General features: G+C 44.3%; 1 protein-coding gene across 5 annotated transcripts in view; it reads right to left on the bottom strand.

Moving 5' to 3' along the window:
• The window catches only part of lpin1 (lipin 1), an 85,148-nt gene that overhangs the window by 24,198 nt on the left and 34,419 nt on the right, over nucleotides 1-26,531 (bottom strand). Inside the window, exons 4-15 of one of the 5 annotated variants that reach the window (XM_034188135.1) lie at nucleotides 22,214-22,310; nucleotides 21,906-22,125; nucleotides 14,912-14,998; nucleotides 14,670-14,762; nucleotides 14,317-14,431; nucleotides 13,002-13,239; nucleotides 12,779-12,895; nucleotides 11,457-11,550; nucleotides 8,860-9,032; nucleotides 3,946-4,039; nucleotides 3,545-3,614; nucleotides 882-968 (exon numbers count right to left, since the gene is read on the bottom strand). In XM_034188135.1, the coding sequence (XP_034044026.1) occupies nucleotides 882-968; nucleotides 3,545-3,614; nucleotides 3,946-4,039; nucleotides 8,860-9,032; nucleotides 11,457-11,550; nucleotides 12,779-12,895; nucleotides 13,002-13,239; nucleotides 14,317-14,431; nucleotides 14,670-14,762; nucleotides 14,912-14,998; nucleotides 21,906-22,125; nucleotides 22,214-22,310 (1,485 nt within the window). The remainder of the gene's footprint in view (nucleotides 1-881; nucleotides 969-3,544; nucleotides 3,615-3,945; nucleotides 4,040-8,859; nucleotides 9,033-11,456; nucleotides 11,551-12,778; nucleotides 12,896-13,001; nucleotides 13,240-14,316; nucleotides 14,432-14,669; nucleotides 14,763-14,911; nucleotides 14,999-21,905; nucleotides 22,126-22,213; nucleotides 22,311-26,531) is intronic. The other 4 variants (XM_034188144.1, XM_034188151.1, XM_034188164.1 and 1 more) reach the window with 4 other exon arrangements.

Here is a 26,531-nt window from a genome sequence, read left to right as displayed (position 1 = left end):
TTTGAAAGAAACAAATAAATTTAGGTTTAATAAATTAAAGTCTTTTGTTAAGTTTCACTTATTTCAGTTTAACTGCATAAAAAAGTCTTGCAAACTGAAGAAAAAAACCTTGCAAACTCACAGAACACAAACAAATGTAATTGTACATTCAATTATTAACATGGTAACATGTATGCTGCAAATTCACAAAACACACACAAAAACACAGACTTGGCAAATGGCCAAGACACAAAGTAATTACTATCAACACAAAAAGAGGTTTATGTCCAGAAAACCTTAACTTATGGACCAGTCAGTACATTGCAGCAATCTATTACTGTACCTGTATGACATATCTGATGCTAATTAAGTATATTTATTTATGTTATTGATGACTTTACTATTAAGCTAGCTATATTCTGAAGTGTTATTTGATTGGCAATATAGTATGTCAGGGACCTCTTTTTGTGTTGTTAGTACTTCTGTTGTGCTATGGAGCTTTTCAACGCATCTGTGCTTTTGTTTGCATTGTGTGTATGTGTGTGAATTTGCAAAAGACACATTATTAAATTCAATTAATGCATTAAATGCATTTCTCAATTTGCAAAACACTTAAGGATGCAACTACTTCTTGAGTTGATGCAGGTGATTTTGTTGTGAAACGTTTGTAAAAAAACTAAGCTTTTATTTGCTGGTTTTGTCTTAATTCGGAAATGTTGTTACCTCTCACAGACACGGTAGCGACCACACTAGAGTACAGCCACAAAAAAAAAACAAAAAAACAAAAGCAAAAAAAACAAAAACAAAAATGCAATTGCAATGGTATGCAAACACAAAGCAAAAGGATGTGATGCAACCTAAAAGGACTTGAGTCAAGCAAGTAAAGCCAGAAAACGTCATACAGGCTGAGATGAGCTGGAGCCAAACAGACCAGGGAGGCAATAGGAGAACAATCCGAAAACAGAAAACACATAACTCAAACACCAACACTTAAGTGGAAGTGAGGAGAAGAAAATACACAAAAAGGAGTAAAAATAAGGAGGGAGATAAAGATGTTTTTTCAGCATTAGGTGGGTCAGTGAGAGTCAAAGCAGTATTCACTGTGGAACATAAGACTTGCATGCGTGTGTTCATACATAGTACTATTCATCATATACTCTATGTATCATTCTTTAACTAAATGGCATGCATGTACTATATCAAGCTTTTATGAATCAAATAAGCCAAATGACATCAGGTTTCACAATGCTTGGCATTACACACATTGCAAAAATATTAAATAATTACAACATTAACATAACACAACATATTTTGTTAAAAATATATATATTTCAATCTTTCAAATGATGAATTTTAATCTTAACATAAATAAATGGGAGTTCCACAGCAAATAACATGCATTTAAATGTGCACAATGCAGATTAGACATTTTCACAGTAAAGTGCAAACAGGCAGGCTAATGTGGAACGGCAGGAGCGTTTACAGCAAAATACACCATTCAAAGAAATGTTCTTGATGTTAAGATGGTACTTGCAACTTACGTTAATGCAATTCTGATCTTTTCTTCTTTTTTAAATTTTTTTTTAATTCTACATAACATTATTAGAGATGTTCAAAGCTAAGGTTTTAATCAAAACTCAGATGCTTATGACAATATTAGCCTCATGCATGGTCATATTTCAAAGTTTTGTTGTTAACACGTAAAATACTTGTACAACTGTGCACTTTTTTGTGTTGCACATCTTCCTGAGCCACATGTACGCAGGCAGGCAACAGGCATGCACTGTCCCCCAAAGGTGAAAAAGAAGTCAGCAGGCTATAGTGCTTTATCTTTTCATTTGTCATCTAAATCTCGTTGAGATTAAATATTAACTCATTCACCCCATTTTTATTTTAGTTTCAGTGGTAGTTTAGTGGCCTAGTAAGTACATACTTGTAATAATTTTTTTTTAATTTTCAACTTTATACTTAATGCTGCCCGTTTCTAATTGCTCAGTTGCAGCTTTGTATGTGTATATGTGTGTTTTAAATGTTTTATATTGGCTTAATGTTGCACTTTTGACAATTATTTGTATAAGTTGCACAAATACAGTAAAATATCTCATTCACTTAATTTTTACAGAACTACATACACACTAAATCAACAGGTGCAAGAAAAAGTTAATAATAATGCATGTTGGCCAGAATAAAATGACACATACGAGGGCTGTCCATAAAGTATAGGTCCTTTTTATTTTTTTCAAAAACTATATGGATTTAATTCATATGTTTTTACGTCAGACATGCTTGAACCCTCGTGCGCATGCGTGAGTTTTTCCACGCCTGTCGGTGAAGTCATTCGCCTTTGAGCACTCCTTGTGGGAGGAGTCGTCCAGCCCCTCGTCGGAATTCCTTTGTCTGAGAAGTTGCTGAGAGACTGGCGCTTTGTTTGATCAAAATTTTTTCTAAACCTGTGAGACACATCGAAGTGGACATGGTTCGAAAAATTAAGCTGGTTTTCGGTAAAACTTTTAACAGCTGATGAGAGATTTTGAGGTGATACTGTCGCTTTAAGGACTTCCCACGGTGTGAGACGTCGCGCAACGCTCTCAGGCGCCGTCGTCAGCCTGTTTCAAGCTGAAAACCTCCACATTTCAGGCTCTATTGATCCAGGACGTCGTGAGAGAACAGAGAAGTTTCAGAAGAAGTCGGTTTCAGCATTTTATCCGGATATTCCACTGTTAAAGGAGATTTGTTTAATGAAAGACGTGCAGACGGATTGCAGCGTCGGCTCGCAGCCGCCGCGACGCTCCGCCACAGGAAAAACACCTCTGTTGGAAGCCTTAAGGACAAGTTGGAACATGTCCAGCTGTTAAACAATTTCTCATATACTCACTCCACTGAAAGCCATCAAAAGCCGCCTGGATTTTACAAATGGTTATCAACACGGAGGTGTTTTTCCACCGCGCCGGCTGCGTCCCGACGCACGGACCCATCCGCATGTCTTTCATTAAAAAATCTCCTTTAACAGTGAAATATCCGGATAAAATGCTGAAACCGACTTCTTCTGAAACTTCTCTGTTCTCTCATGACATCCTGGATCAATAGAGCCTGAAATGTGGAGGTTTTAAGCTTGAAACAGGCTGATGACGGCGCCTGAGAGCGCAGCGCGACGTCTCGCGCCGTGGGAAGTCCTTAAAGCGACAGAATCGCCTCAAAATCTCTCATCAGCCGTTAAAATTTTTACCGAAAACCAGCTTAATTTTTCAAACCATGTCCACTTCGATGTGTCTCACAGGTTTAGAAAAATTTTTGATCAAACAAAGCGCCAGTCTCTCAGCAACTTCTCAGACAAAGGAATTCCGACGAGGGGCTGGACGACGACTCCCACAAGGAGTGCTCACAGGCGAATGACGTCACCGACAGGCATGGAAAAACTCACGCATGCGCACGAGGGTTCAAGCATGTCTGACGTAAAAACATATGAATGAAATCCATATAGTTTTTGAAAAAAATAAAAAGGACCGTTACTTTATGGACAGACCTCGTACATGTGAGTGTGTGTATGTGCATGTGTGTGTTTTACCTGTGGCAGAGGTTTCTGATACACCTGCATGGCCAGCATGACTGGAGCTGCTGTGCTCCAGTTGTAATACCTTAAACAGATGAGACACAGAACTATGAACATTTCTTCCACCTTCAACTTCATAAAATTATGTAGATTCTGAGTGACGTGTGATTACAGTGTATGCAAAAATAACACAAACAAAAAAGATTGATTGTTATAATGTGCATGAGCTGCTCTGAATAAATAAAAGTACAATCAATAAAATTGTATAGTGTATTAAAAAGAAAAAAACTGGGGATGCAGATGAATGAACATGTCACTTTCATGGAAACAAACAGTAGATATACAAGTATATATACTGCTGTGTATTGCTGTAAAAGTTTTCATTTTGTGTTAAGAAAAAAAAAAGAAATACATACTTGTTTCCTATCTTGACCACCAGGTTTGGATCATCGATAATCGAAGGGTTGTCAGCGAACTGCTGGTAGGACACTGCCCTTTCCTGGAATTGTTCTGTTGTGCACAAGGATGCAAGGAAAAACACAAAGATTTACATGTTGTTCTACATGCAACTGATGGACATATTGGACAGCAATAATAATAATAATAATAATAACTTGTGTCTCAGCACAGTTCATCAAATGACAGTCAGAATAAATGCTTTAAGGGAGCGCTATTCTCCTACACTCTTTCTGGATGTTGGGAGTTTGACAAGCAAATGACCCATTTTTAATCACATTAGCATACTAGAGCAAATCTAAAAAATAATAAAAATGATATAATTCTCTTTCTGTATGAGTGGTGTGATGTGCTCAGTTGATCCCAGTTACATACTGAAAAAAATATCATGGTTGTTATGAAGACTGGGCACAACACAGTAACAAATCAGTCAAAAAAGAAAAAGTTGTGGTGGTGAGAAACATAGGGATATAAATGGCTAATTTAAATTTTTTGCTGGGTTACAGTGGAGCTTTTGAAATTCTTGAAAGACTAAAGGCCTATTAAATGCCCACCTTACAGCTGCCAATGTATCCAATGCATTTTTTTTATTTTTAATACTAACTAGTGTGTTGCCAGTGGGGATCCATGGGCTCAAGATTGGGTAGTGTTATAAAATAGGTAGCTGACATTTTTCAAGGGTGATAATAAATTAAGCAAAGTTTCTATAATGAGTTGGAATGGTGTGTGAGTCCAGAATGTTTTAGAACCTCAGACCTCAACAGTTTTTAGGAGAAGAACTCAACCCTTTTATTTCCTGTTAATTACATAATTTTTAATGTTAATTTGTTGTCTTAATGTGTTAATGAATTGTTTAGGTCCTTGTTATCATATATACTCAACAAAAATATAAACACAACACTTTTGGTTTTGCTCCCATTTTGTATGAGATGAACTCAAAGATCTAAACCTTTTTCCACATACACAATATCACCATTTCCCTCAAATATTGTTCACAAACCAGTCGAAATCTGTGATAGTGAGCACTTCTCCTTTGCTGAGATAATCCATCCCACCTCACAGGTGTGCCATACCAAGATGCTGATTAGACACCATGATTAGTGCACAGGTGTGCCTTAGACTGCCCACAATAAAAGGCCACTCTGAAAGGTGCAGTTTTGTTTTATTGGGGGGGATACCAGTCAGTATCTGGTGTGACCACCATTTGCCTCATACAGTGCAACACATCTCCTTCGCATCATCCGTGAAGAGAACACCTCTCCAATGTGCCAAACGCCAGCGAATGTGAGCATTTGCCCACTCAAGTCGGTTACGATGACAAACTGGAGTCAGGTCGAGACCCCGATGAGGACGACGAGCATGCAGATGAGCTTCCCTGAGACGGTTTCTGACAGTTTGTGCAGAAATTCTTTGGTTATGCAAACCGATTGTTTCAGCAGCTGTCCGAGTGGCTGGTCTCAGACGATCTTGGAGGTGAACATGCTGGATGTGGAGGTCCTGGGCTGGTGTGGTTACACGTGGTCTGCGGTTGTGAGGCTGGTTGGATGTACTGCCAAATTCTCTGAAACGACTTTGGAGACGGCTTATGGTAGAGACATGAACATTCAATACACGAGCAACAGCTCTGGTTGACATTCCTGCTGTCAGCATGCCAACTGCACGCTCCCTCAAATCTTGCGACATCTGTGGCATTGTGCTGTGTGATAAAACTGCACCTTTCAGAGTGGCCTTTTATTGTGGGCAGTCTAAGGCACACCTGTGCACTAATCATGGTGTCTAATCAGCATCTTGGTATGGCACACCTGTGAGGTGGGATGGATTATCTCAGCAAAGGAGAAGTGCTCACTATCACAGATTTAGACTGGTTTGTGAACAATATTTGAGAGAAATGGTGATATTGTGTATGTGGAAAAAGATTTAGATCTTTGAGTTCATCTCATACAAAATGGGAGCAAAACCAAAAGTGTTTATATGTTTGTTGAGTGTATATAGTATTATTATAATTATCATCAGTATTATTATTACTTTTATTTTGTCAATTGATTTTTAATGGACAACAATGGAAATAAGTGTTTTCACCTTCTTGTGTCATCCATGTATTTTTAACATATTTACAATTATATTATGTACTTACATTGCACTTAATAAATAAAAATCACACACAGCACACTTTTAATATATAGATAATTTACCAACCCCTGCTGGATTGGCATGTGAGTCCAGAATGTAAATATCAATGTCCATTGTTCAGCATTATTAGCTAATATCCGTAGTTTCTCTAAAAATATTAGCCTTATCAACGTTTCATTTTGGTGGCGTCCATCCTTTACCCAAAATACGAGGGCTGTCAATAAAGTAACGGTCCTTCTTATTTTTTTCAAAAACTATATGGATTTCATTCATATGTTTTTACGTCAGACATGCTTGAACCCTCGTGCACATGCGTAAGTTTTTCCACGCCTGTCGGTGACGTCATTCGCCTGTGAGCACTCCTTGTGGGAGGAGTCGTCCAGCCCCTCGTCGGAATTCCTTTGTCTGAGAAGTTGCTGAGAGACTGGCGCTTTGTTTGATCAAAATTTTTTCTAAACCTGTGAGACACATTGAAGTGGACACGGTTCGAAAAATTAAGCTGGTTTTCAGTGAAAATTTTAACGGCTGATGAGAGATTTTGAGGTGAGACTGTCGCTTTAAGGACTTTTCACGGTGCGAGACGTCGTGCAGCGCTCTCAGGCGGCGTCATCAGCCTGTTCAAGCTGAAAACCTCCACATTTCAGGCTCTATTGATCCAGGACGTCGTGAGAGAACAGAGAAGTTTCAGAAGAAGTCAGTTTCAGCATTTTATCCGGATATTCCACTGTTAAAGGAGATTTTTTTAATGAAAGACGTGCGGACGGGTCCGCGCGTCGGGACGCAGCCGCCGCAACGCTCCGCCACAGGAAAAACACCTCTGTTGAAAGCCTTAAGGACAAGTTGGAACATGTCCTGCCTGTTAAACAATTTCTCATATACTCACTCCACTGAAAGCCATCAAAAGCCGCCTGGATTTTACAAATGGTTATCAACACGGAGGTGTTTTTCCTGTGCCGCCGCACCGCGTCGGCTGCGTCCCGACGCGCGGATCCGTCCGCACGTCTTTCATTAAAAAAAATCTCCTTTAACAGTGGAATATCCGGATAAAATGCTGAAACCAACTTCTTCTGAAACTTTTCTGTTCTCTCACGACGTCCTGGATCAATAGAGCCTGAAATGTGGAGGTTTTCAGCTTGAACAGGCTGATGACGCCGCCTGAGAGCGCTGCGCGACGTCTCGCACCGTGAAAAGTCCTTAAAGCGACAGAATCACCTCAAAATCTCTCATCAGCCGTTAAAATTTTCACTGAAAACCAGCTTAATTTTTTGAACCGTGTCCACTTCGATGTGTCTCACAGGTTTAAAAAAATGTTCGATCAAACAACGCGCCAGTCTCTCAGCAACTTCTCAGACAAAGGAATTCCGACGAGGGGCTGGACGACTCCTCCCACAAGGAGTGCTCACAGGCGAATGACGTCACCGACAGGCGTGGAAAAACTCACGCATGTGCACGAGGGTTCAAGCATGTCTGACGTAAAAACATATGAATGAAATCCATATAGTTTTTGAAAAAAATAAAAAGGACCGTTACTTTATTGACAGCCCTCGTACATAAGCATACCAAACAGCAAATGTCAGCCCTCCCCAGTTTGTCAGTGGTCGAAATTGCACATGCAGGCAAGCACGCACTTATTTTTACACACCCCCAAACAGAGACAGTGGTGGAAGACATCAAACATACTATTCTTCTCACTCATGGTAATGGCAACATGACACTTAACTAAACTGACTAAACCAATTAAACTACAAAAACATAAATCAATAATACTAACAACACTGTTAAAATAACATGAACCACCAAAACAATATTTAAAACCCCAAAACCCTGAACTCCCATAGTGCATTGCAGCACAATGTCCATTGTTCACTGTTAGATAATATCACTAATTTCTCAAAAAATATTAGTCCTATCAACTTTCTGTTTTTTCAGCATTCATCCTTTACCCAAAATACAGAAGCATGCCAAATGGCAAATGTTTGTTTCACCCCAGTTTCTCTGTGATCTAAACCATACACACACACACACACACACACACACACACACACACACACACACACACACAAATACACGCACACAGGAGGCCACTAGGCTATATAGATGGTGGTAGTGGAATTCAATGACTTCCAGGAAATATGCTGCCATAATTAGGAATGACCTAATTACACATGCTTGATGTCACTGGTTGTATGTGTTTGGTAAAATACAACTTTTTACTTGTAAAACTAATGATTTAAAACAATTAACAGATACAAGAATAGATGAAAGGATACAATGGAACAGGTGACTTTTTCTGAGGTGTGTATAAGAATGTCAAAGCACTTTCCAAAAAAAAACAACAGCTTGCTGGTCAGCACAGGGTGGCTTAGTGGTTAGCACTAATGCCTCACAGCAAGAAGGTCATATGATCGATTCCCACCTGTGGCCTTTCTGCGTGGAGCTTGCATGTTCGACCCATGTCTGCGTGGGTTCCCTCCGGGTGCTCCAGCTTCCTCCCACATCCAAAGACACGAAGGTTGGGTGGATTGGAAACTTTAAATTGACTGTAGGAGTGCATGCAAGTGTGAATATGTTTGTCTATCTATATGTGGCCCTGGGACAAACTGGCATCCTGTCCATGACGTAACCCGCTTCACACCCTATGACTGCTGGGATAGGCTCCAGCCACCTGTGACCCTTAACTGGAGTAAGCGGGTATAGAAAATGGATGGATGGTAAACTCAGGCACTACAAACTGCTTCACATACCTCGTGTAATTTTCCTGTTATCGATGAGTCCTCCACACAAAGAGATGGCTACATGGGGTAGGTCGACCATTTGATCAGACAAACTGTCCACACCGCTGTCCATCCCACCATTGCCCACTGACTGTGAGGACTGATTCTCACAGTCTCCCTTGACTGAGCTTCTGCTTCCATCACTGAAGAAACACACACACACACACACACACACTTAGTATAAAAGGTTGTGTTTTATGTCAACACACTAAATTTAACCAAAAAAAAAAAAATCAGAAATTTTATTAGGAAAGAGTAGGATGCATCTTGATGACATTATGGTCTAATCTAATACATAAAGCTGACCGTGTGTGTTCGCTATGTAAAGCCACAGTAATTAAGATATCACAGTGGTGGGCACAGTTCTGCTAATTCACTAACCGCTAATTAGCGAAGCTAACGCTTTTGTTAACGGATTAGCTTTTCAGCAAACTTTGAAAACCATCAGCGGACCAGTTATCTTCTGCTAAATGTAGTTTCGCTTATCTTTAGTCCACTAACATTTTTTTTTTTTTTGCTGGCAGAGTAAGTAAAGCTGAATGGTCAAAAACATTTGTAAACCCTAAAATGACACGTTAGTGCCTGTCTGTAATATGTTTTGCAGCAGTCAGGCAGCTGTGAGGAGCTGAGCTCAACCCTACCCCAGCAGAAGGAACCTGGCTGCCCAGCTGCTACAAAGAGAGAAAAAAAAAAAAGTAATTTACATTCAACACAGAGTGCCCCAGACGTGTGGCAAAAGGTATAAAAAGGAAAGGAGGTTTGACTTACGGTTTGATTTAAAAACCAAACTAATTCCGTCCGTTTTATTGATTTTAACATCAACTCTGTCATTTTTACAAATTGAAACTATCACAAATATCTTTTAGTTTTAAATTAATGCACTAATTCTGAAGGTTTGACCATTAAAACTCACAGATGCCAAAAGGCATTATGGGAAAAAATTAGCCTCCTCATCAATGGTTGGTTGGTTTATTTGTAAAAAACCAACACACAAGTTACTGTAACTTGCGTGTGTTGCACAAGTGCCGATTGTGTGTGCAACACAATCGGCACATTTCAGTCTGCTAAATGTACAGTTGTATGTAAAAGTATGGGTACCTGATGATTTTCCTTTAAAAATCATTGGTTGTTTGGATCAGCAATTTTGGACCATTCTTCTTTACAAAACATCTCAGGTTTGTTGGTTTCCGAGCATGGACAGCCCGCTTAAAATCACACCACAGATTTTCAATAATATTTAGGTGTGGGGACTGAGATGGCCATTCCAGAATGTTGTACTTGTTCCTCTGCATGAATGCCTTAGTAGATTTTGAGCAGTGTTTAGGGTTGGTGTCTTGTTGAAAGATCCAGCCCCGGTGCAACTTCAACTCTGTCACTGATTCTTGAACATTGTTCTCAAGAATCTGCTGATACTGACTGGAATCCATGTGACCCTCAACTTTAACAAGATTCCCAGGACCTGCACTGTCCACACAGCCCTACAGCATGATGGAGCCACCTCCAAATTTTACTGTAGGTAGCAAGCATTTCTCTTGGAATCCTGTGTTCTTTTTCAACCCCTTGTTTTGTCCAAATAACTCAATCTTAGTTTCATCAGTCCACAGCACCTTATTCCAAAATGAAGCTGGTTTGTCCAAATGTGCTTTAGTATACCTCAAGCGACTCTGTTTGTGGCGTGTATGCAGAAAAGGCTTCCTCTGCATTACTCTCCCATTCAGCATCTCTTTGTGCAAAGTGCGCTGTATAGTTGAACGATGCACAGAGACACTATCTGCAGCAAGATCATGTTGTAGGTTTTTGGAGCAGGTCTGTGGATTGACTATGACTGTTCTCACCATCCTTCCCTTCAGCTTATCTGAGATTGCTCATGGCCTGCCACTTCGGGCCTTAACTAGTACTGTGCCTGCAGTCTTCCATTTCCTCACTATGTTCCTCACAGTGGAAACTGACAGCTGAAATCTCTGAGATAGCTTTTTGTATCCTTCCCCTAAACCATGATGTTGAACAATCTTTGTTTTGAGAGTTGTTTGGAGGATCCCATGTTGCTACTCATTAGAAGAGATGCAAATGGCCACCTTAAATACCCTTTCTCATGATTGGATTCACCTGTGGTAAGGAGGTCAGGGGTCAATGAGCTTACCAAACCAATTTTGTGTCCCAATAATTAGTGCTAAATGTATTCAAATCAATAAAATGACAAGGGTGTCCAAATTTATGCACCTGCCTAATTTTGTTTAAATAATTATTGCACACTTTCTGTAAATACTAGAAACTTCATTTCACTTCTCAAATATCAGTGTGTTCATCTGCTATATGATATATTTAACTGAAATTTCTGTTCCAGACAACCACTGATTTCTAAAGGAAAATCATGAAAATTATGAGGGGTGCCCAACCTTTTACATACAACTGCATATTCTGTTTCTACTTTAAAACAACCAAATTATGGTGGACTGGTAGACATTACTAGATTAAGTAATAACAGCATTTCATTTATTTTAGGAACAGTTTTAAACATGTTTGTACAGTATTTCTGCTGTTTTCTGATTTTCTGTTTTCTGATTTACCTTTTAGGAAAGTACAGCGCGGCTACTTCAGGTTCCAGCTCTGTGATATCATCCAGGTACATTCCATCAGCACCCAAGTGTTGACTTCTTTTTTCTAAAAACAGACCAAACAGGTGTCAACAACAGCATGAATCCAAGTTAATCCTTCCATCATGCTTAATAATAAAGATTTGTTTTTACTACTAAAACACACAGTGAGATGCCTGTCAGATGTCAGTTAAATCTGTACTTCGTAACTGCATTTAGCACTCTATCAACTGCAGCAAGTGCTGCGGTCAGTGGTGGGCACAGTTCTGCTAATCTGCTAACTGCTAACTACTTAAGCTAATTTTTTTGTTAGCGAATTAGCTTTTCAGCTAGTTTTGAAAATATTCGGGAGACCAATTAGTTTCTGCTAAATTTAGTTCCGCTAATTTTCAGTCTGCTAACATTTTTTGCTGGCATCGTGAGTAAAACGCAATGGTCAAAATCATACGTTAGTCCCTATCTGTTGCGTGTTTTGCAATAGTCAGACCGCTGTGAGCCCAGTCTTCCCCCAGCAGAAGGGAAGCAGGCCAGTAAATGTCATGTACTTTCCACATGCAATGAGACAGACATGAAACACAAAGCACTTTTAAACTTATAAACACTTACAAACAACTAATTCCGGACAGTTCATAAACATTAACGGTAACTGCCATTTTTACAAAGTGAAAATATTGCACATATCTTTTAAAGTAATGCGCTAATTCTTAAGATTTGCGCTTTAACAGACACACATGCCAAAAGGCATTAAGAGAAAATTCAAATGAGTTTCTTTCAATCACTCACTGCCAGCTACCGGATGGGAGTGTGAATAGCGGCCAATGTTGGTCGTGAATTTCACTTCACAAACAGAATTTTCAGTTTTGCAAATGTCCTTTTTTTAACAAATGAAAAAAAAAAAAGACATATTTACAAATCTAAATTTATATGTAAAAAAACAAACATGTTACAGTAACTGTTGTTGGTTTTTACAAATAAATAAATCAACCAACCTACCAGTGAAGTAGACTCATTTTTCCCATAATGCCTTAAACTCAGAATTGGCTTATTAGTAGCCAACAGTGTACCGAGTCAGTACTAAAAGGTAGCAGTTAGCTGTAGCTTCCGCTAAATTCTTTTTTTGCAGTTTATTGGTTTAGCATTATAAAAGTTTACTTTTCAGTGAGCGGATTAGCGTTTATCAATTCTAACTTTTTGGTTAGCTGTGCCCGCCACTGTCTGCGGTACATCTGCTTGTGTTGTATTATTATGCTGTTAGTGTAATAATTCAAAACCTTATTTTAAATAGAGAGTCAGACCTTTCTTCTTGGATGGCGAATCAGTTCTTCTGATGGGATGATGCTGAATCCCACCTTCTTCCAGGTGATCAAGAAGAATTCTGGGAGTTGGTGAGTTGGCTGATTGCTCCTCCGTCTCTGCACACATCATCCTCATATGTTACACCTTTGTCGCTAAAACAACCCCCAAACAAAATAACATGGTGAAGGTGGTCACGGTCGTTGTGACCAGGATTGTATTTACCAACTTCTCCTGCAACCTCATCCTCTTCTTTCGTGGGTAGTGACACTCTGTCTGTAGGTCTGCTTCCTTTGGCATCTTGTTCTCCATTATTAGCACCCATGTCCACGTGCTGGGGGTCAAAAAGCACCAGGGAAGGGGGACCGCTCTCACTGATGGCTGTGAAGTGAGTGTCACCACACAATGCCATGGACACTGCTGGGACAGAGTCCTTCTTCTGGTGGAAAGTCAGGAACGAGGGCTGTGAGACACAGACAAAGTGTTTCCACACTCCGAGATTTATGCATCAATGCTGGCATACATTCATTTTTTTAACCTCTGTTAGGGAGATTAAGTTTCAGTTCTTGTTAGCAGGATATCGCAAAAAGACACCAATATCGATGAAATTTGGTGGAGAAGCAGACCTTGGACCAAGGAAGAAATGATTAAAGTTTGGATCTCGATAAAAGGCCAACCAGATCACTGATTACTGATCAAAGTCAAGTAACATAAGTCAATGAAGGACTTTCAATTACTAATTTACTAACTGATTAACCTGAGAGTAACTGAAATTAAGTAAGTACTTCTGAGTAACTTAGAAGACTCATTTGATTTGACCTGATGGTTGATTTGGATGACTTTTGATCTGGATTTAGGTGATCCTGATTACAGACGCGAAATAAAGGACCTACTGTAAGAGCTGCAAAAAATAACAACACTCAAAGATCAAAGAGCCACCCTTTGATCCCGAATACAGAATGAAAGCAAGACAGAAAGACAGACAGGCAGTGGCAAAATACTTTATAACATCTTTGCCATCATTCAATGATCAACAATTAGGATAAAAAAAAAACCCCATTAAGATCAAAGATCAGCAATCAAAGATGAGTGCTCAAGATCAAAGCTCAGTGATCACTGATCTGGAGCAAAGATTAGCAATGTGGATCAAATAAACTCACTGCTAATCATGATCAAAGGTCACCAACCAAGATCAAAGATGGGTGATCAGCAACAAAGATTAGGATCAAAGGTAAATGATCAGCTAAGAATGTTCAAGAAGACATTTTATAATACCACAGAAAAATAAAAGAGCTAAAAGGAAAATGTCAATAAAGTGGTCAACAGAAGACTGTCGGACCTTGGTAGAGGTATACACTCTCTGAGTGCGTTTCTGGCTTAATTTGTTTTACTCGTGTGAACACGATTATTCGTGATTAATACGATAGATACGTAGATATGCAGAATACTTGCAACATGAAACATCACAATATGGTGTTAAAATAAAAAAGAGCTGAGCTAGTTTCTTTATGGTTATGAGGTGGAGTATTTGTGTGGATACCTGTGCCGCCTGCGGCAGCTCTCCCCAGCTCCACAGCATCTCAGGATGCTCTTTGTTATGACGGGTTAACTCCGAGTCACTTTTTGGAGATGATGACTGTGAATCACTGGGGCTGCTGGGTAAAAGAGGGTCGGGGTTTGCTAGAGTTTAACTGATGAAATCATTTAGCTGATTCTTTTTAATTATGTCTGTTAAGGAGGATGGTTTCTGCCTGCAAACCCAGCTGCACCTTGTCATTAATTGTCCAAAAAAAAAAAAAAAAACAACATTGTGAAATACACAGAACGTAAATCCATCCATGATTCTGTGTTATTTTCCAGCCTTTAAAAATGGTAAAACTGTTGTGGATGTACCAAGCAAAGGAAGAAGAGTGAGAGATCTGCTGAGGACAAGATATGGATAGACCACGGGATGGAGGGATGGACAGAGTCTCCTCAACCACAGTACTACAGGAAGACAAAATGAAAAAAAAAAAGCACAAAAAAGAAGATGCAGAGGGAAAACAAAAGGCTGATGGTCATTTGCTCATTGTGAGGACAAGTAATTAAAAGTATTCAGGAGAACTGAGGTAATGGAAAGTACACATTAATCACACCTCTGTGAAGGAGTCGTGTCGGTGTCAGGGTGAGCGTGGATGTTGGTCAGTAGAGCGGCTGCAGGCTTCTGATCACCAAATACACCTCTGATCGAAAACAAACACACATCTGTCAGTCAAAAACCCAAACAGTCACACAGACTGTGCACAGACTGTGACTGTAGTACATAAAAGCAAACCAAACGTAGACAGCATCCAGCACATAGGAAACGGAGTACTTGTTGTTGTTTTATGATATACACAGCTAGTGAAATATTTGGCTACACTCTCCCGTTGGGGTGGGTGTGGGCAGTGGATTTATCACTTCATGTGGTATTTTAGGTCAGGTCATGTCCAACACACCCCAGAACCACCTTAGGTGCCAGCCATCCCTACCTCTCGAAAGCAACCATCTGCCTGGAACACCCAGGTGAAACATGGATGTCCCCTTGACCTTCTTCAATTGCTGAAGTCCTCAAAACTCAGGCACCTGCTCACTGGATCATGCACAGAAAAATGCACCACATGTCCAAAATGTTGTACCTGATGTTCCCTCACAATGCAAGTGATACTCATTTCCCCAAGTAAATGTTTATTTGACACAAAGACATTCCAGCGGTATCCAAGGATCCTTCGATGAGACCTAGTACCAAAGACTCAAGTCCGTAGATCACTGGTTAACATCCAAGTACAACCATACAGTCAGACAGGAAGCAGCAGGACCCTAAAGACTTGGACCTTTGTTTGTTTCTGAAAGGATATTGGCATCACCAAACACTTCTATCCAGTGAACTTGTTGTGTGGGCCGCTGAAGAGGAGGTACTGCTGGCCCACCACCACCAGAGGGCGCCCTGTCTGGAGTGCGGGCTCCAGGCACCAGAGGGCGCTGCCGCCTCACAGGAGCAGCCAGGGTGACAGCTGTCACCCATCACCTGAGACGAGACAGCTGATATCAATCAACAGGGAGGTATATCAGCAGGACGGCATCTCCACCTCATTGCCGAGATATCGCTCTACCAAGGAGGTAACGTATCCAGCCAAACAGATCATCTTTTGACCATTAAATACTTTTTGCCTTTACACAGAAAGAGAAAAGACAGCAGGAGACTGTATTTTGGATAAGTACTCACATTCCTGCACTCACCTGTATTTTCCTGACAAGAGGTGGAGGTGGTGTTTCCACCCTGTGTGTTGCTGGGTGCAGCCGCACCCACACCTGACTGTTTCTGTTCCTTGCCAGCAGTACCGGATCCGACGAGCGGAGGCAGTGGCCACCTGGGGTTCGGGACTTGGCGGCTCCAGTATCCCCGGGGTTCGGTGGCAGAGGAAATCGGGTGGTTCCGGTTCGACTCGGACAGACGTCTCCTATCGTCGAGCCTGCCCACACGACACCTTTGGAATTCGGTTACTGCTGTATTTGTAATCTGTTGTGTTTGTTGTGTGAGTTCACAACAGTAAAACTTTGTGATTTGACTTTCTCCATTGTCCGTTCATTTGCGCCCCCTGTTGTGGGTCCGTGTTCCTACACTTTCCCAACAGGATATCTCGGCCAACGTCATGGATCCCGAGGGGCGTCAACCGGCTGTTGAACGGCCAATGGAAGAACAGGACGCACAGGCGTCCGCAGGAGGGGTAATCGGTGAGTTGCAGCGGATCCTCACCGCTTTCACGACTCGGTTCGATTTAATGACCGAGCAGAATGTCCTCCTGAACCGCAGGGTGGAGGCTCTCGCCGCGCAGGTGGCCGCTGCGGCTCTCCCTCCCGTAGACCCTGTGCGTAACATTGACGTTCCACTGGTCGTTCAACGACCCCTCCCACCTTCCCCGGAAGCATACATAAGCCCCCCAGAGCCGTACGGAGGCTGTGTGGAGATGTGCGCGGATTTCCTTATGCAGTGTTCGCTCGTCTTCGCACAGCGTCCAGTTATGTACGCGACTGATGCTAGCAAGGTAGCTTATGTAATAAACCTGCTTCGCGGCGAGGCACGCGCTTGGGCTACAGCGCTCTGGGAGCAAAAGTCACGGCTCCTTCAGACATATGATGGGTTTGTGAGGGAGTTCAGAACCGTGTTCGATCACCCCAATAGAGGAGAAACCGCTTCAACTGTGCTACTGTCGATGAGACAGGGGCGTCGGAGCGCAGCTGCCTATGCAGTCGACTTCCGCATCGCGGCTGCGAGGTCCGGCTGGAATAGCGCTGCCCTCCGCGCCGCCTTTGTAAACGGACTGTCATTGGTTCTTAAGGAGCACCTGGTGGCTAAGGACGAACCGCGGGATTTAGATGGGCTCATCGATCTTGTCATACGGTTAGACAACCGGTTAGAAGAACGTCGGCGGGAACGAGACGAAGGGCGTGGCCGGGCACGCGCCGTCCCTCTCCCTTCCGGTTCCGACCGCGCTCCGCCTTCCCCACGCTCCACGGCCCCTGCGCTCCGTGGGGCCACAGCTCCCCCTGCTGACGAAGCTATGGACACGAGTAGGGCAACATTTAGGGCACCAGACGCACAGAGGAGACGGGCCCACGGAGCTTGTTTTGTTTGTGGTGCGATAGAGCACCATATGAGGGACTGCCCCGAGCGGTTAAACTCCAACGCCCTGCCCCTAGAGACTGGGCTAGGGGTGGGCCGAGACATTCACGTGGGACACACCCACATTGCCACACGACTCCCAGTCACGATCCTTTATGAGGACGCAACCCTGAAGGCCCCAGCACTGGTGGACACGGGCTCTGAGGGGAATCTGTTGGACAGCAGATGGGCCAGGGAGATAGGGCTCCCTCTGGTGGCGCTTACCTCGCCTGTACAGGTTCGGGCACTAGATGGCTCCCTACTCCCTCCGATCACGCATAAAACACCACCTGTAACTCTGGTGGTGTCAGGAAATCACCGGGAGGTGATCGAGTTTTTTGTGACTCAGGCCACCTCCCGTGTGGTTTTAGGATTTCCCTGGATGTTGAAGCACAATCCCCGGATTGATTGGCCGTCCGGGGTAGTGGTTCAGTGGAGCGAGACCTGCCATCGGGTGTGTCTAGGTTCCTCGGTTCCTCGCGGCTCCCGAGCTAAGGAGGAGGTCAGAGTCCTGCCCAATCTGGGGACGGTGCCGGTGGAGTACCACGACCTTGTCGACGTGTTCAGCAAGGATCTGGCTCTCACTCTTCCCCCCCACCGTCCGTATGATTGTGCCATTGATTGCGGGGTTGATCCGGAATTCCACCTCCCCGATGGGCGCAGATTTCTTTTTTGTGGGCAAAAAAGATGGCGGACTTCGTCCATGCATTGATTATAGGGGGTTGAACGAGATCACGGTTCGCAACCGATACCCGTTGCCCCTGTTGGATTCAGTGTTCACACCCCTGCATGGAGCCCAGATTTTCACCAAGCTCGATCTTAGAAATGCGTACCACCTGGTTCGGATCCGGAAGGGAGACGAGTGGAAGACGGCATTTAACACCCCCTTAGGTCACTTTGAGTACCTGGTCATGCCGTTTGGTCTCACAAACGCTCCCGCGACTTTCCAAGCATTGGTTAACGATGTCTTGCGGGATTTCCTGCACCGGTTCGTCTTCGTATACCTAGACGATATACTCATCTTTTCTCCGGACCCTGAGACCCATGTCCAGCATGTACGTCAGGTCCTGCAGCGGTTGTTGGAGAACCGGCTGTTTGTGAAGGGCGAGAAGTGTGAGTTCCACCGCACGTCTTTGTCCTTCTTGGGGTTCATCATCTCCTCCAACTCCGTCGCTCCTGATCCGGCCAAGGTTGCGGCGGTGAGAGACTGGCCCCAACCCACAAGCCGTAGGAAGTTGCAACAGTTCCTAGGCTTTGCTAATTTCTACAGGAGGTTCATTAAGGGCTACAGTCAGGTAGTTAGCCCCCTGACAGCCCTGACCTCACCAAAAGTCCCCTTCACCTGGTCGGATCGTTGCGAAGCCGCGTTCAAGGAGTTGAAACGGCGGTTCTCGTCTGCACCTGTTCTGGTGCAGCCCGATCCTAGTCGCCAGTTAGTGGTTGAAGTGGACGCCTCAGACTCAGGGATAGGAGCCGTGCTGTCCCAGAGCGGGAAGACCGATAAGGTCCTTCACCCGTGTGCCTATTTTTCCCGCAGGTTGACCCCAGCCGAACGGAACTATGACGTCGGCAATCGAGAGCTCCTTGCGGTGAAAGAGGCTCTTGAGGAGTGGAGACATCTGTTGGAGGGAACGTCCGTGCCATTCACGGTTTTCACTGACCACCGGAACCTGGAGTATATCAGGACCGCCAAGCGGCTGAATCCCAGGCAAGCCCGCTGGTCACTGTTCTTCGGCCGTTTTGACTTCCGGATCACCTACCGTCCCGGGACCAAAAATCAAAGATCGGATGCCTTGTCCCGGGTACATGAAGATGAGGTCAAAACGGAGTCGTCGGATCCCCCGGATCCCATCATCCCGGAGTCCGCTATCGTGGCCGCCCTCACCTGGGACGTGGAGAAGACCGTCCGGGAGGCCCTGACACGAGACCCGGACTCCGGAACCGGACCGAAGAACAAACTCTACGTCCCACCAGAAGCCAGGGCTGCAGTTCTGGACTTCTGTCACGGTTCTAAGCTCTCCTGTCATCCTGGGGTGCGAAGAACCGTGGCAGTCGTCCGGCAGCGCTTCTGGTGGGCGTCCCTGGAGGCCGACGTCCGGGGTTACATCCAGGCCTGTACCACCTGCGCCAGGGGCAAGGCCGACCACCGCAAGACATCGGGATTGCTACAGCCGCTGCCCGTGCCTCATCGCCCCTGGTCTCACATCGGCCTGGATTTTGTCACGGGCCTCCCGCCGTCCCAGGGAAACACCGTCATCCTCACGATAGTGGACCGATTCTCCAAGGCGGCCCACTTCGTGGCCCTCCCGAAGCTACCAACAGCCCAGGAGACAGCGGACCTCCTGGTCCACCACGTCGTCCGTCTGCATGGGATACCATCAGACATCGTCTCCGATCGCGGTCCCCAGTTCTCCTCGCACGTCTGGAGGAGCTTCTGCCGGGAACTGGGGGCCACGGTCAGTCTCTCGTCCGGGTATCACCCCCAGACCAACGGGCAAGCAGAACGGGCCAACCAAGAGATGGAGCAGACCCTACGTTGTGTGACAGCCGCGCACCCGACGGCCTGGAGTACCCACCTGGCCTGGATCGAGTACGCCCACAACAGTCAAGTATCATCAGCCACCGGCCTCTCCCCTTTTGAGGTGTGTTTGGGGTATCAGCCCCCGTTGTTTCCGGTGGTCGAGGGAGAGGTCGGTGTGCCCTCGGTCCAGGCCCACCTACGGAAGTGCCGTTGGGTGTGGCGTGCCGCCCGTTCTGCTTTGTTGAAGGCCCGGACGAGGGCGAAGAACCATGCAGACCGGCGGCGGACCCCGGCTCCTACGTATCGTCCTGGGCAGGAAGTGTGGTTGTCCACCAAGGACATTCCCCTACAAGTGGACTCCCCAAAACTACAGGAACGATACATTGGTCCGTTTAAAATTCTCAAGGTCATCAATCCCGCCGCAGTGAGGCTTCAGCTTCCGGCCTCACTGCGGATTCATCCAGTGTTCCATGTTTCCAGAATCAAACCTCATCACACCTCACCCCTCTGCACTCCGGGTCCGGCACCACCTCCTGCCCGGATCATCGACGGCGAGCCGGCTTGGACTGTACGCCGGCTCCTGGACGTCCGACGGATGGGCCGGGGTTTGCAGTATCTGGTGGACTGGGAAGGGTACGGCCCCGAAGAGCGCTCCTGGGTGAAGAGGAGCTTCATCCTGGACCCGGCCCTCCTGGCCGACTTCTACCGTCGCCACCCGGACAAGCCTGGTCGTGCGCCAGGAGGCGCCCGTTGAGGGGGGGGTCCTGTTGTGTGGGCCGCTAAAGAGGAGGTACTGCTGGCCCACCACCACCAGAGGGCGCCCTGTCTGGAGTGCGGGCTCCAGGCACCAGAGGGCGCTGCCGCCTCACAGGAGCAGCCAGGGTGACAGCTGTCACCCATCACCTGAGACGAGACAGCTGATATCAATCAACAGGGAGGTATATCAGCAGGACGGCATCTCCACCTCATTGCCGAGATATCGCTCTACCAAGGAGGTAACGTATCCAGCCAAACAGATCATCTTTTGACCATTAAATACTTTTTGCCTTTACACAGAAAGAGAAAAGACAGCAGGAGACTGTATTTTGGATAAGTACTCACATTCCTGCACTCACCTGTATTTTCCTGACAAGAGGTGGAGGTGGTGTTTCCACCCTGTGTGTTGCTGGGTGCAGCCGCACCCACACCTGACTGTTTCTGTTCCTTGCCAGCAGTACCGGATCCGACGAGCGGAGGCAGTGGCCACCTGGGGTTCGGGACTTGGCGGCTCCAGTATCCCCGGGGTTCGGTGGCAGAGGAAATCGGGTGGTTCCGGTTCGACTCGGACAGACGTCTCCTATCGTCGAGCCTGCCCACACGACACCTTTGGAATTCGGTTACTGCTGTATTTGTAATCTGTTGTGTTTGTTGTGTGAGTTCACAACAGTAAAACTTTGTGATTTGACTTTCTCCATTGTCCGTTCATTTGCGCCCCCTGTTGTGGGTCCGTGTTCCTACACTTTCCCAACAGAACTCATGACTCCATAAAGTGTTCCAAGGTGTCTCCGAGGCTGAGCGAGTACCCAGACACATGAATGTCACTGCCAAGATAAATGAAAATCTTAGCACTTGTCTTCACACTTTCGCCACATACAGATAAACCTCAGTCCAGAAAGTCACTGAAACACTGAATTTTAGTATCAATCCAGTACAATCACTAACCCAGACACTTCGATTCCTCACTCAGCTTCTCAAGTGCTGCAATCAGGGTATTCTTTCATTTTGCAAAGATCACAGCATCAACTGCAATCTCAAGATCCTCACCAAGAAAGACACCTCAGTCACTGGTTTCCACAACCCCCAAATTTAACGAACATCTTACGTTTGTGAAAACCTGAAACAGCTTAAATTGAAACACCATCACACAATCTCTGATAGTCATATGGACCTGTTCCCGCAGTCGTCCTCTCTCTCCTCATCTGAGCTTAGGTCGATAGTAAACATGTCTTCATCTTCAGAGAAGTCATCCCCACTTTCATCTCTCCTCCCTCCTCCACACCCGTCTAGTCGGGCCTTCCTTCTCCTCTTCCTCCTTTTCTTGGTCATCCCTCCATCATTTTGCTGTGGCCCCAGGCTCTGGACAGGAAGTAAGCTGCAGGAGGCCACATCTGATGTGGAGAGAAGGCCAACATGAAACCAGCTCAACAAGCCAACACAGACTGTCACAACCTCTGAAGTTGGTTTTTGAGCACCTACCATGGTGAAGAAAGTTGCTCCTGCCCAACTGGGAGTTCATTAGCTCCTCCCCCTTGGACATGATGGGTGATGTTGCCAGGTAGGATGGAACCATCTCCTATCAGCAAAAGAACATGAGGTTATTATGTAGTTCCCTTCCTTGGTGGAGGTGAAATGTCTAATTGAGGTAGAAGAGCTTGAAACGAGGAATCTTGCGTGAATTTGGATTAGAGCTCAGATCAGCAAATTCAATAAATGAATGAATGAAATAACTGTCAGACTTGGAGTTTTCATGTATCCATCACTAACATGTCTAAAGCCAAATGGTTTTAGAAATGATGGTGTACGATACCCCACGACCCAATCCTGGATAAGTGGTTGAAGATGTTGTATGATGTTTGATGCTGTTGTTTCATGTGGGTCAAGTTGTGGACACGTCTTTTCACTTTGAAATAAAAAAAAAAAAAAAAAAAACTAGAGCTGGGCAATGATTACAAATTTTAATCGCAATTAATCACATTGTTATATGCAAAATCCAAAAATAAATTCAATAGTAGTGTATAGCACAATTTTATTTTAAATGTTCTGCCATATGAACGAAAGTGCCATAACCTTTATTCTGCAAAGACTTAACAACAGCATTTTGTTTATGCAGTTAAATAAAAATAAATTATGGTTCCCCAATGATGTCCAGTAGTCCCCAGTGAGAGCAACAGCAAGTGCACGTCATCAAGTTGTGGCTTTTGCAGTCCTCTCCTTTATGGTGCGTTGTGAGGGAATTTCATACATGCCGTCATTTGTAGCGATTCTCGGAATGTCTCTCAGACCAACGTCCTCCACAACACTAATCGGCCTGCAGTCTGTAGCAATCCATTTCGTTGTCGCATTTGCGAGCTTCTCTTGCCTTTTTTTAATCAACAGTTCTCCCACACGCTGCATCTAATGCGCCACAGTGTGCATTTAGGTGATATTTAAGACTCAAAGTACTCCGCTGATAAGAAAATGTAGCTTTGCAGTGGCTGCAAATAATTTTGGCTCTGTTGACTACCCCGTCTGGAAGCACTTTAAAATGAAAATGGCCATGTAAAAGTTCTATGCCCTTCTCCATGATGGTTGGTTTATCCTCCAATTCTTTTCTTTTTCAGTGTCAGGGACTTGTCACACCGGTTCCTGTGAGCGCAGTAGCAGTCAGCGACAGACTTGCAACACAAAAGACTGTGAGCAACAGACTCTTACAATAAAAAAAACCCTGCATTATGGTGCGATAAAAAAAAAGTCAGCGTTAATTAATAAATGTGTTAACGCGATAGTAATGCGTTAACTTGTCCAGCTCTTAAAAAAATAATAATAATAATAATTTGTATTTATTTTATTATTATTTTTATTATTCAAGAAAAAAGAAGCCTCAATATTTTTAAAATGGCAACTCTTACATTTTTAAACCCAGACAATACTACTGGATGTCTTTAACTTCAGCTAATCACTTCAGACAGAAACCAGTTTAATCACTGCAGCACTGATTTAAAACACAAACACCATCACAGGCTAAATGGCTCTACAGTGTTTGGTTCCACTGGTTCCTAAAATGGGGCCCATAGAGGTAATGTGGGGGGAACAAAGCAAATGAAGCTGCATTACTTGTTATAATACACCAACGAACCAGAAGAGTTAAATATTTATTTTTATTTAGGTAAAATATTATATACATAATATTGATATATTAAATACATCATATTTTTATAGTTAAATAGTTTAGTTTGTGTTTTGTCGGGTTTTGAACAGTTTTTGGGCTGGAAACCATCAGCTGTACCTGGCAACACAGATGAGGTATGCGTGGGCACTGCTGCTGTAGCATAATAAAAAAAATACTTTTTTTCCATTTCAGAGGGCTCAAGAATATCCTTATTTACAAAAGTGGGGTGCAGAAAAAGTTTGTGAACCATTTGGGAGGTTTGGGAGATGATTGTCTAGTGGTTAAGAAGCGGGCTTGAGACCACAGGATTCTTGGTTCAAACTCCCGTCTGACCAGAAAAATCACGTGGTCTTTGGGCAAGGTCCTTAAGCCCCAAGATACTCCCGGTGTGTACTGAGAGCCTTGCATGGCAGCACTGTGACACACTGTGTGTGTGAATGGGTGAATGTGACGTATCAATGTAAAGCACTGTAAGCTTCTGATATAGATGGAAAAGCGCTATATGAATGCAGTCCATTTACCAGTCTTGTAATTATACAGTTAAAACACAGTAACCCTCTTCTTGTCACCACCGAGGAGGCGAAAATGGCATCAGAAGGGTCTACAGAGATGAGCATGGAGAGACTTGTAATGACACAGTGGTGAGATGCACTGCCAAATGTGCTGCAGGATAAGGTAAGCTGGAGGCTAAGGTAAGCTGGAGGCTTACCTTAGCCTCCTTTACTCTTTTAATTAATTTTATTAGGAAACAGAGCGGGCCACGACCTCAACTTTACCTAAATTCTGGGTCTTTTAGTGAAGCTTAGGGCTAGTGGCCGGCGATCACCTTAGTATTTCCTGTTTTCTTGTTGTTTAATGCTGACAAATTATACTGTATTTCTTGTCTTTCTGATGCCTGATTCTGTTTTTTCTCTATGTTTAAGGTGCAGCTCCATCCAGAGATGGGTGTGGTATTTGTGCTGGCGACCCTCCTGTCCTGTGCACCAGCAGCATTTCCTGTATATTTGTTTTGTGAATTGTTCTGTAATTTGTGTCAGTAGCATGGCCCAAGCAGACGGTCACCCCTTTGAGTCTGGTCTGCTTGAGGTTTCTTCCTCAGAGGGAGTTTTTCCTTACCACTGCTGCTCTGGGGGTTAGTAAGGTTAGACCTTACTTGTGTGACGCACCTTGAGGCAACTGTGTTGTGGTTTGCGCTATATAGTAGAGAAGCTTGAATCTTCGACTGGACTGGGTTGCTTGACGCGTACAATGTGTACGCGTCAATGTGTACAATGTGGCCAAGCACCTCAAGTGGATTTTGGCTCCTCTAGTGGGTAACTCAGAACACCATGTGGAGAACACACAAGATTTTTTGAATAAGATCAAGGACCTGTAGCTGGAGGCAGATGAAACAATTGTGTCTTTTGATGTGACTTCGTTGTCCACCTGCATCCCCACCACTGAGGCTGTCTCAGCTGTGAGGCAGAGACTGCTGGAGGATATGTCTCTACTTGAAAGGACCAAACTCACACCAGACCACATCTGCCAGCTCTTGGAGATCTGTCTTAACACCACGTATTTCCTGTTTAGGGGGAATTACTACAGGCAGATTCATGGCTGTGCAATGGGGTCTCCGGTATCCCCCATTGTGGCCAATCTGTACATGAAGCGAGTGGAGAAGACAGCCTTGACGTCTTTCACGGGCATCTCTCCCAGTCACTGGTTCAGATATGTTGATGACACATGGGTTAAAATCAAGCAACAGGAAGTTGAGGACTTTACAGAACACATCAACTCGGTGGACGCCAATATCAAGTTCACACGTGAGGATGCCAGAAACAACCATTTAGCCTTCTTGGACTGTAATGTTACGATTGGAGAGAACAGGCAGCTCCAGACAGGGGTTTACAGAAAACCAACTCACACTGACCAATATCTGCTCTTTCGCTCAAACCACCCCCTTGAACACAAGCTCGGGGTGATCAGGATGCTTCAACACAGCGCCCTACAGGTGCCCACAACTGCAGAGGGAAGGGTTAAAGAACAATAACTTGTCCAGAAAGCCCTCACAGTATGTGGGTACCCACGATGGTCCCTGGACAAAGTGCAGAAGTCCCAGAGAACAAAGAGACCAGATAGACAGAAGACGAAGACAAGAAGAAGAGGAGTGTCTCTCCCTTATTTAGCAGGAGTAGGGGAAAAACTACAGAGGATCTTCAGACAGCACAAAACCCCAATTTACTTTAAACCGGTTAACACCTTGAGACAGAAATTAGTTCACCCTAAGGACAGGATCCCTAGTTACAAACAGAGCAATGTAGTGTATTCTATCAGATGTCAGGAAAACTGTAACGAACACTACATAGGTGAGACTAAGCAACCTTTACACAAAAGGCTATGCCACCACCGCAGAGGGCGCCATTGGACCTCAGTCTGCAGTTCATCTCCACCTTAAAGACACTAACCACACGTTTGAGGACAAGGAAGTTAAAATATTAGCCAGAGAGAAGAAATGGTTTGAGAGAGGGGTCAAGGAGGCATTCTTTGTGAAACGTCTGAAACCCAGCCTTAACCGGGGAGGGGGTCTGAGACACGCTTTATCCCCTGTTTACAATGGGGTACTCAGGTCAAAGCAGTTTCAGTCTTTTGTTCACAGTAATGAGTCAT

Source organism: Thalassophryne amazonica, chromosome 2 (assembly GCF_902500255.1).
Source record: "Thalassophryne amazonica chromosome 2, fThaAma1.1, whole genome shotgun sequence".
Lineage (NCBI taxonomy): Eukaryota > Metazoa > Chordata > Actinopteri > Batrachoidiformes > Batrachoididae > Thalassophryne > Thalassophryne amazonica.
Note: the sequence above shows the minus strand (reverse complement) of the source record. Positions and strands in the feature narration are given on the sequence as shown.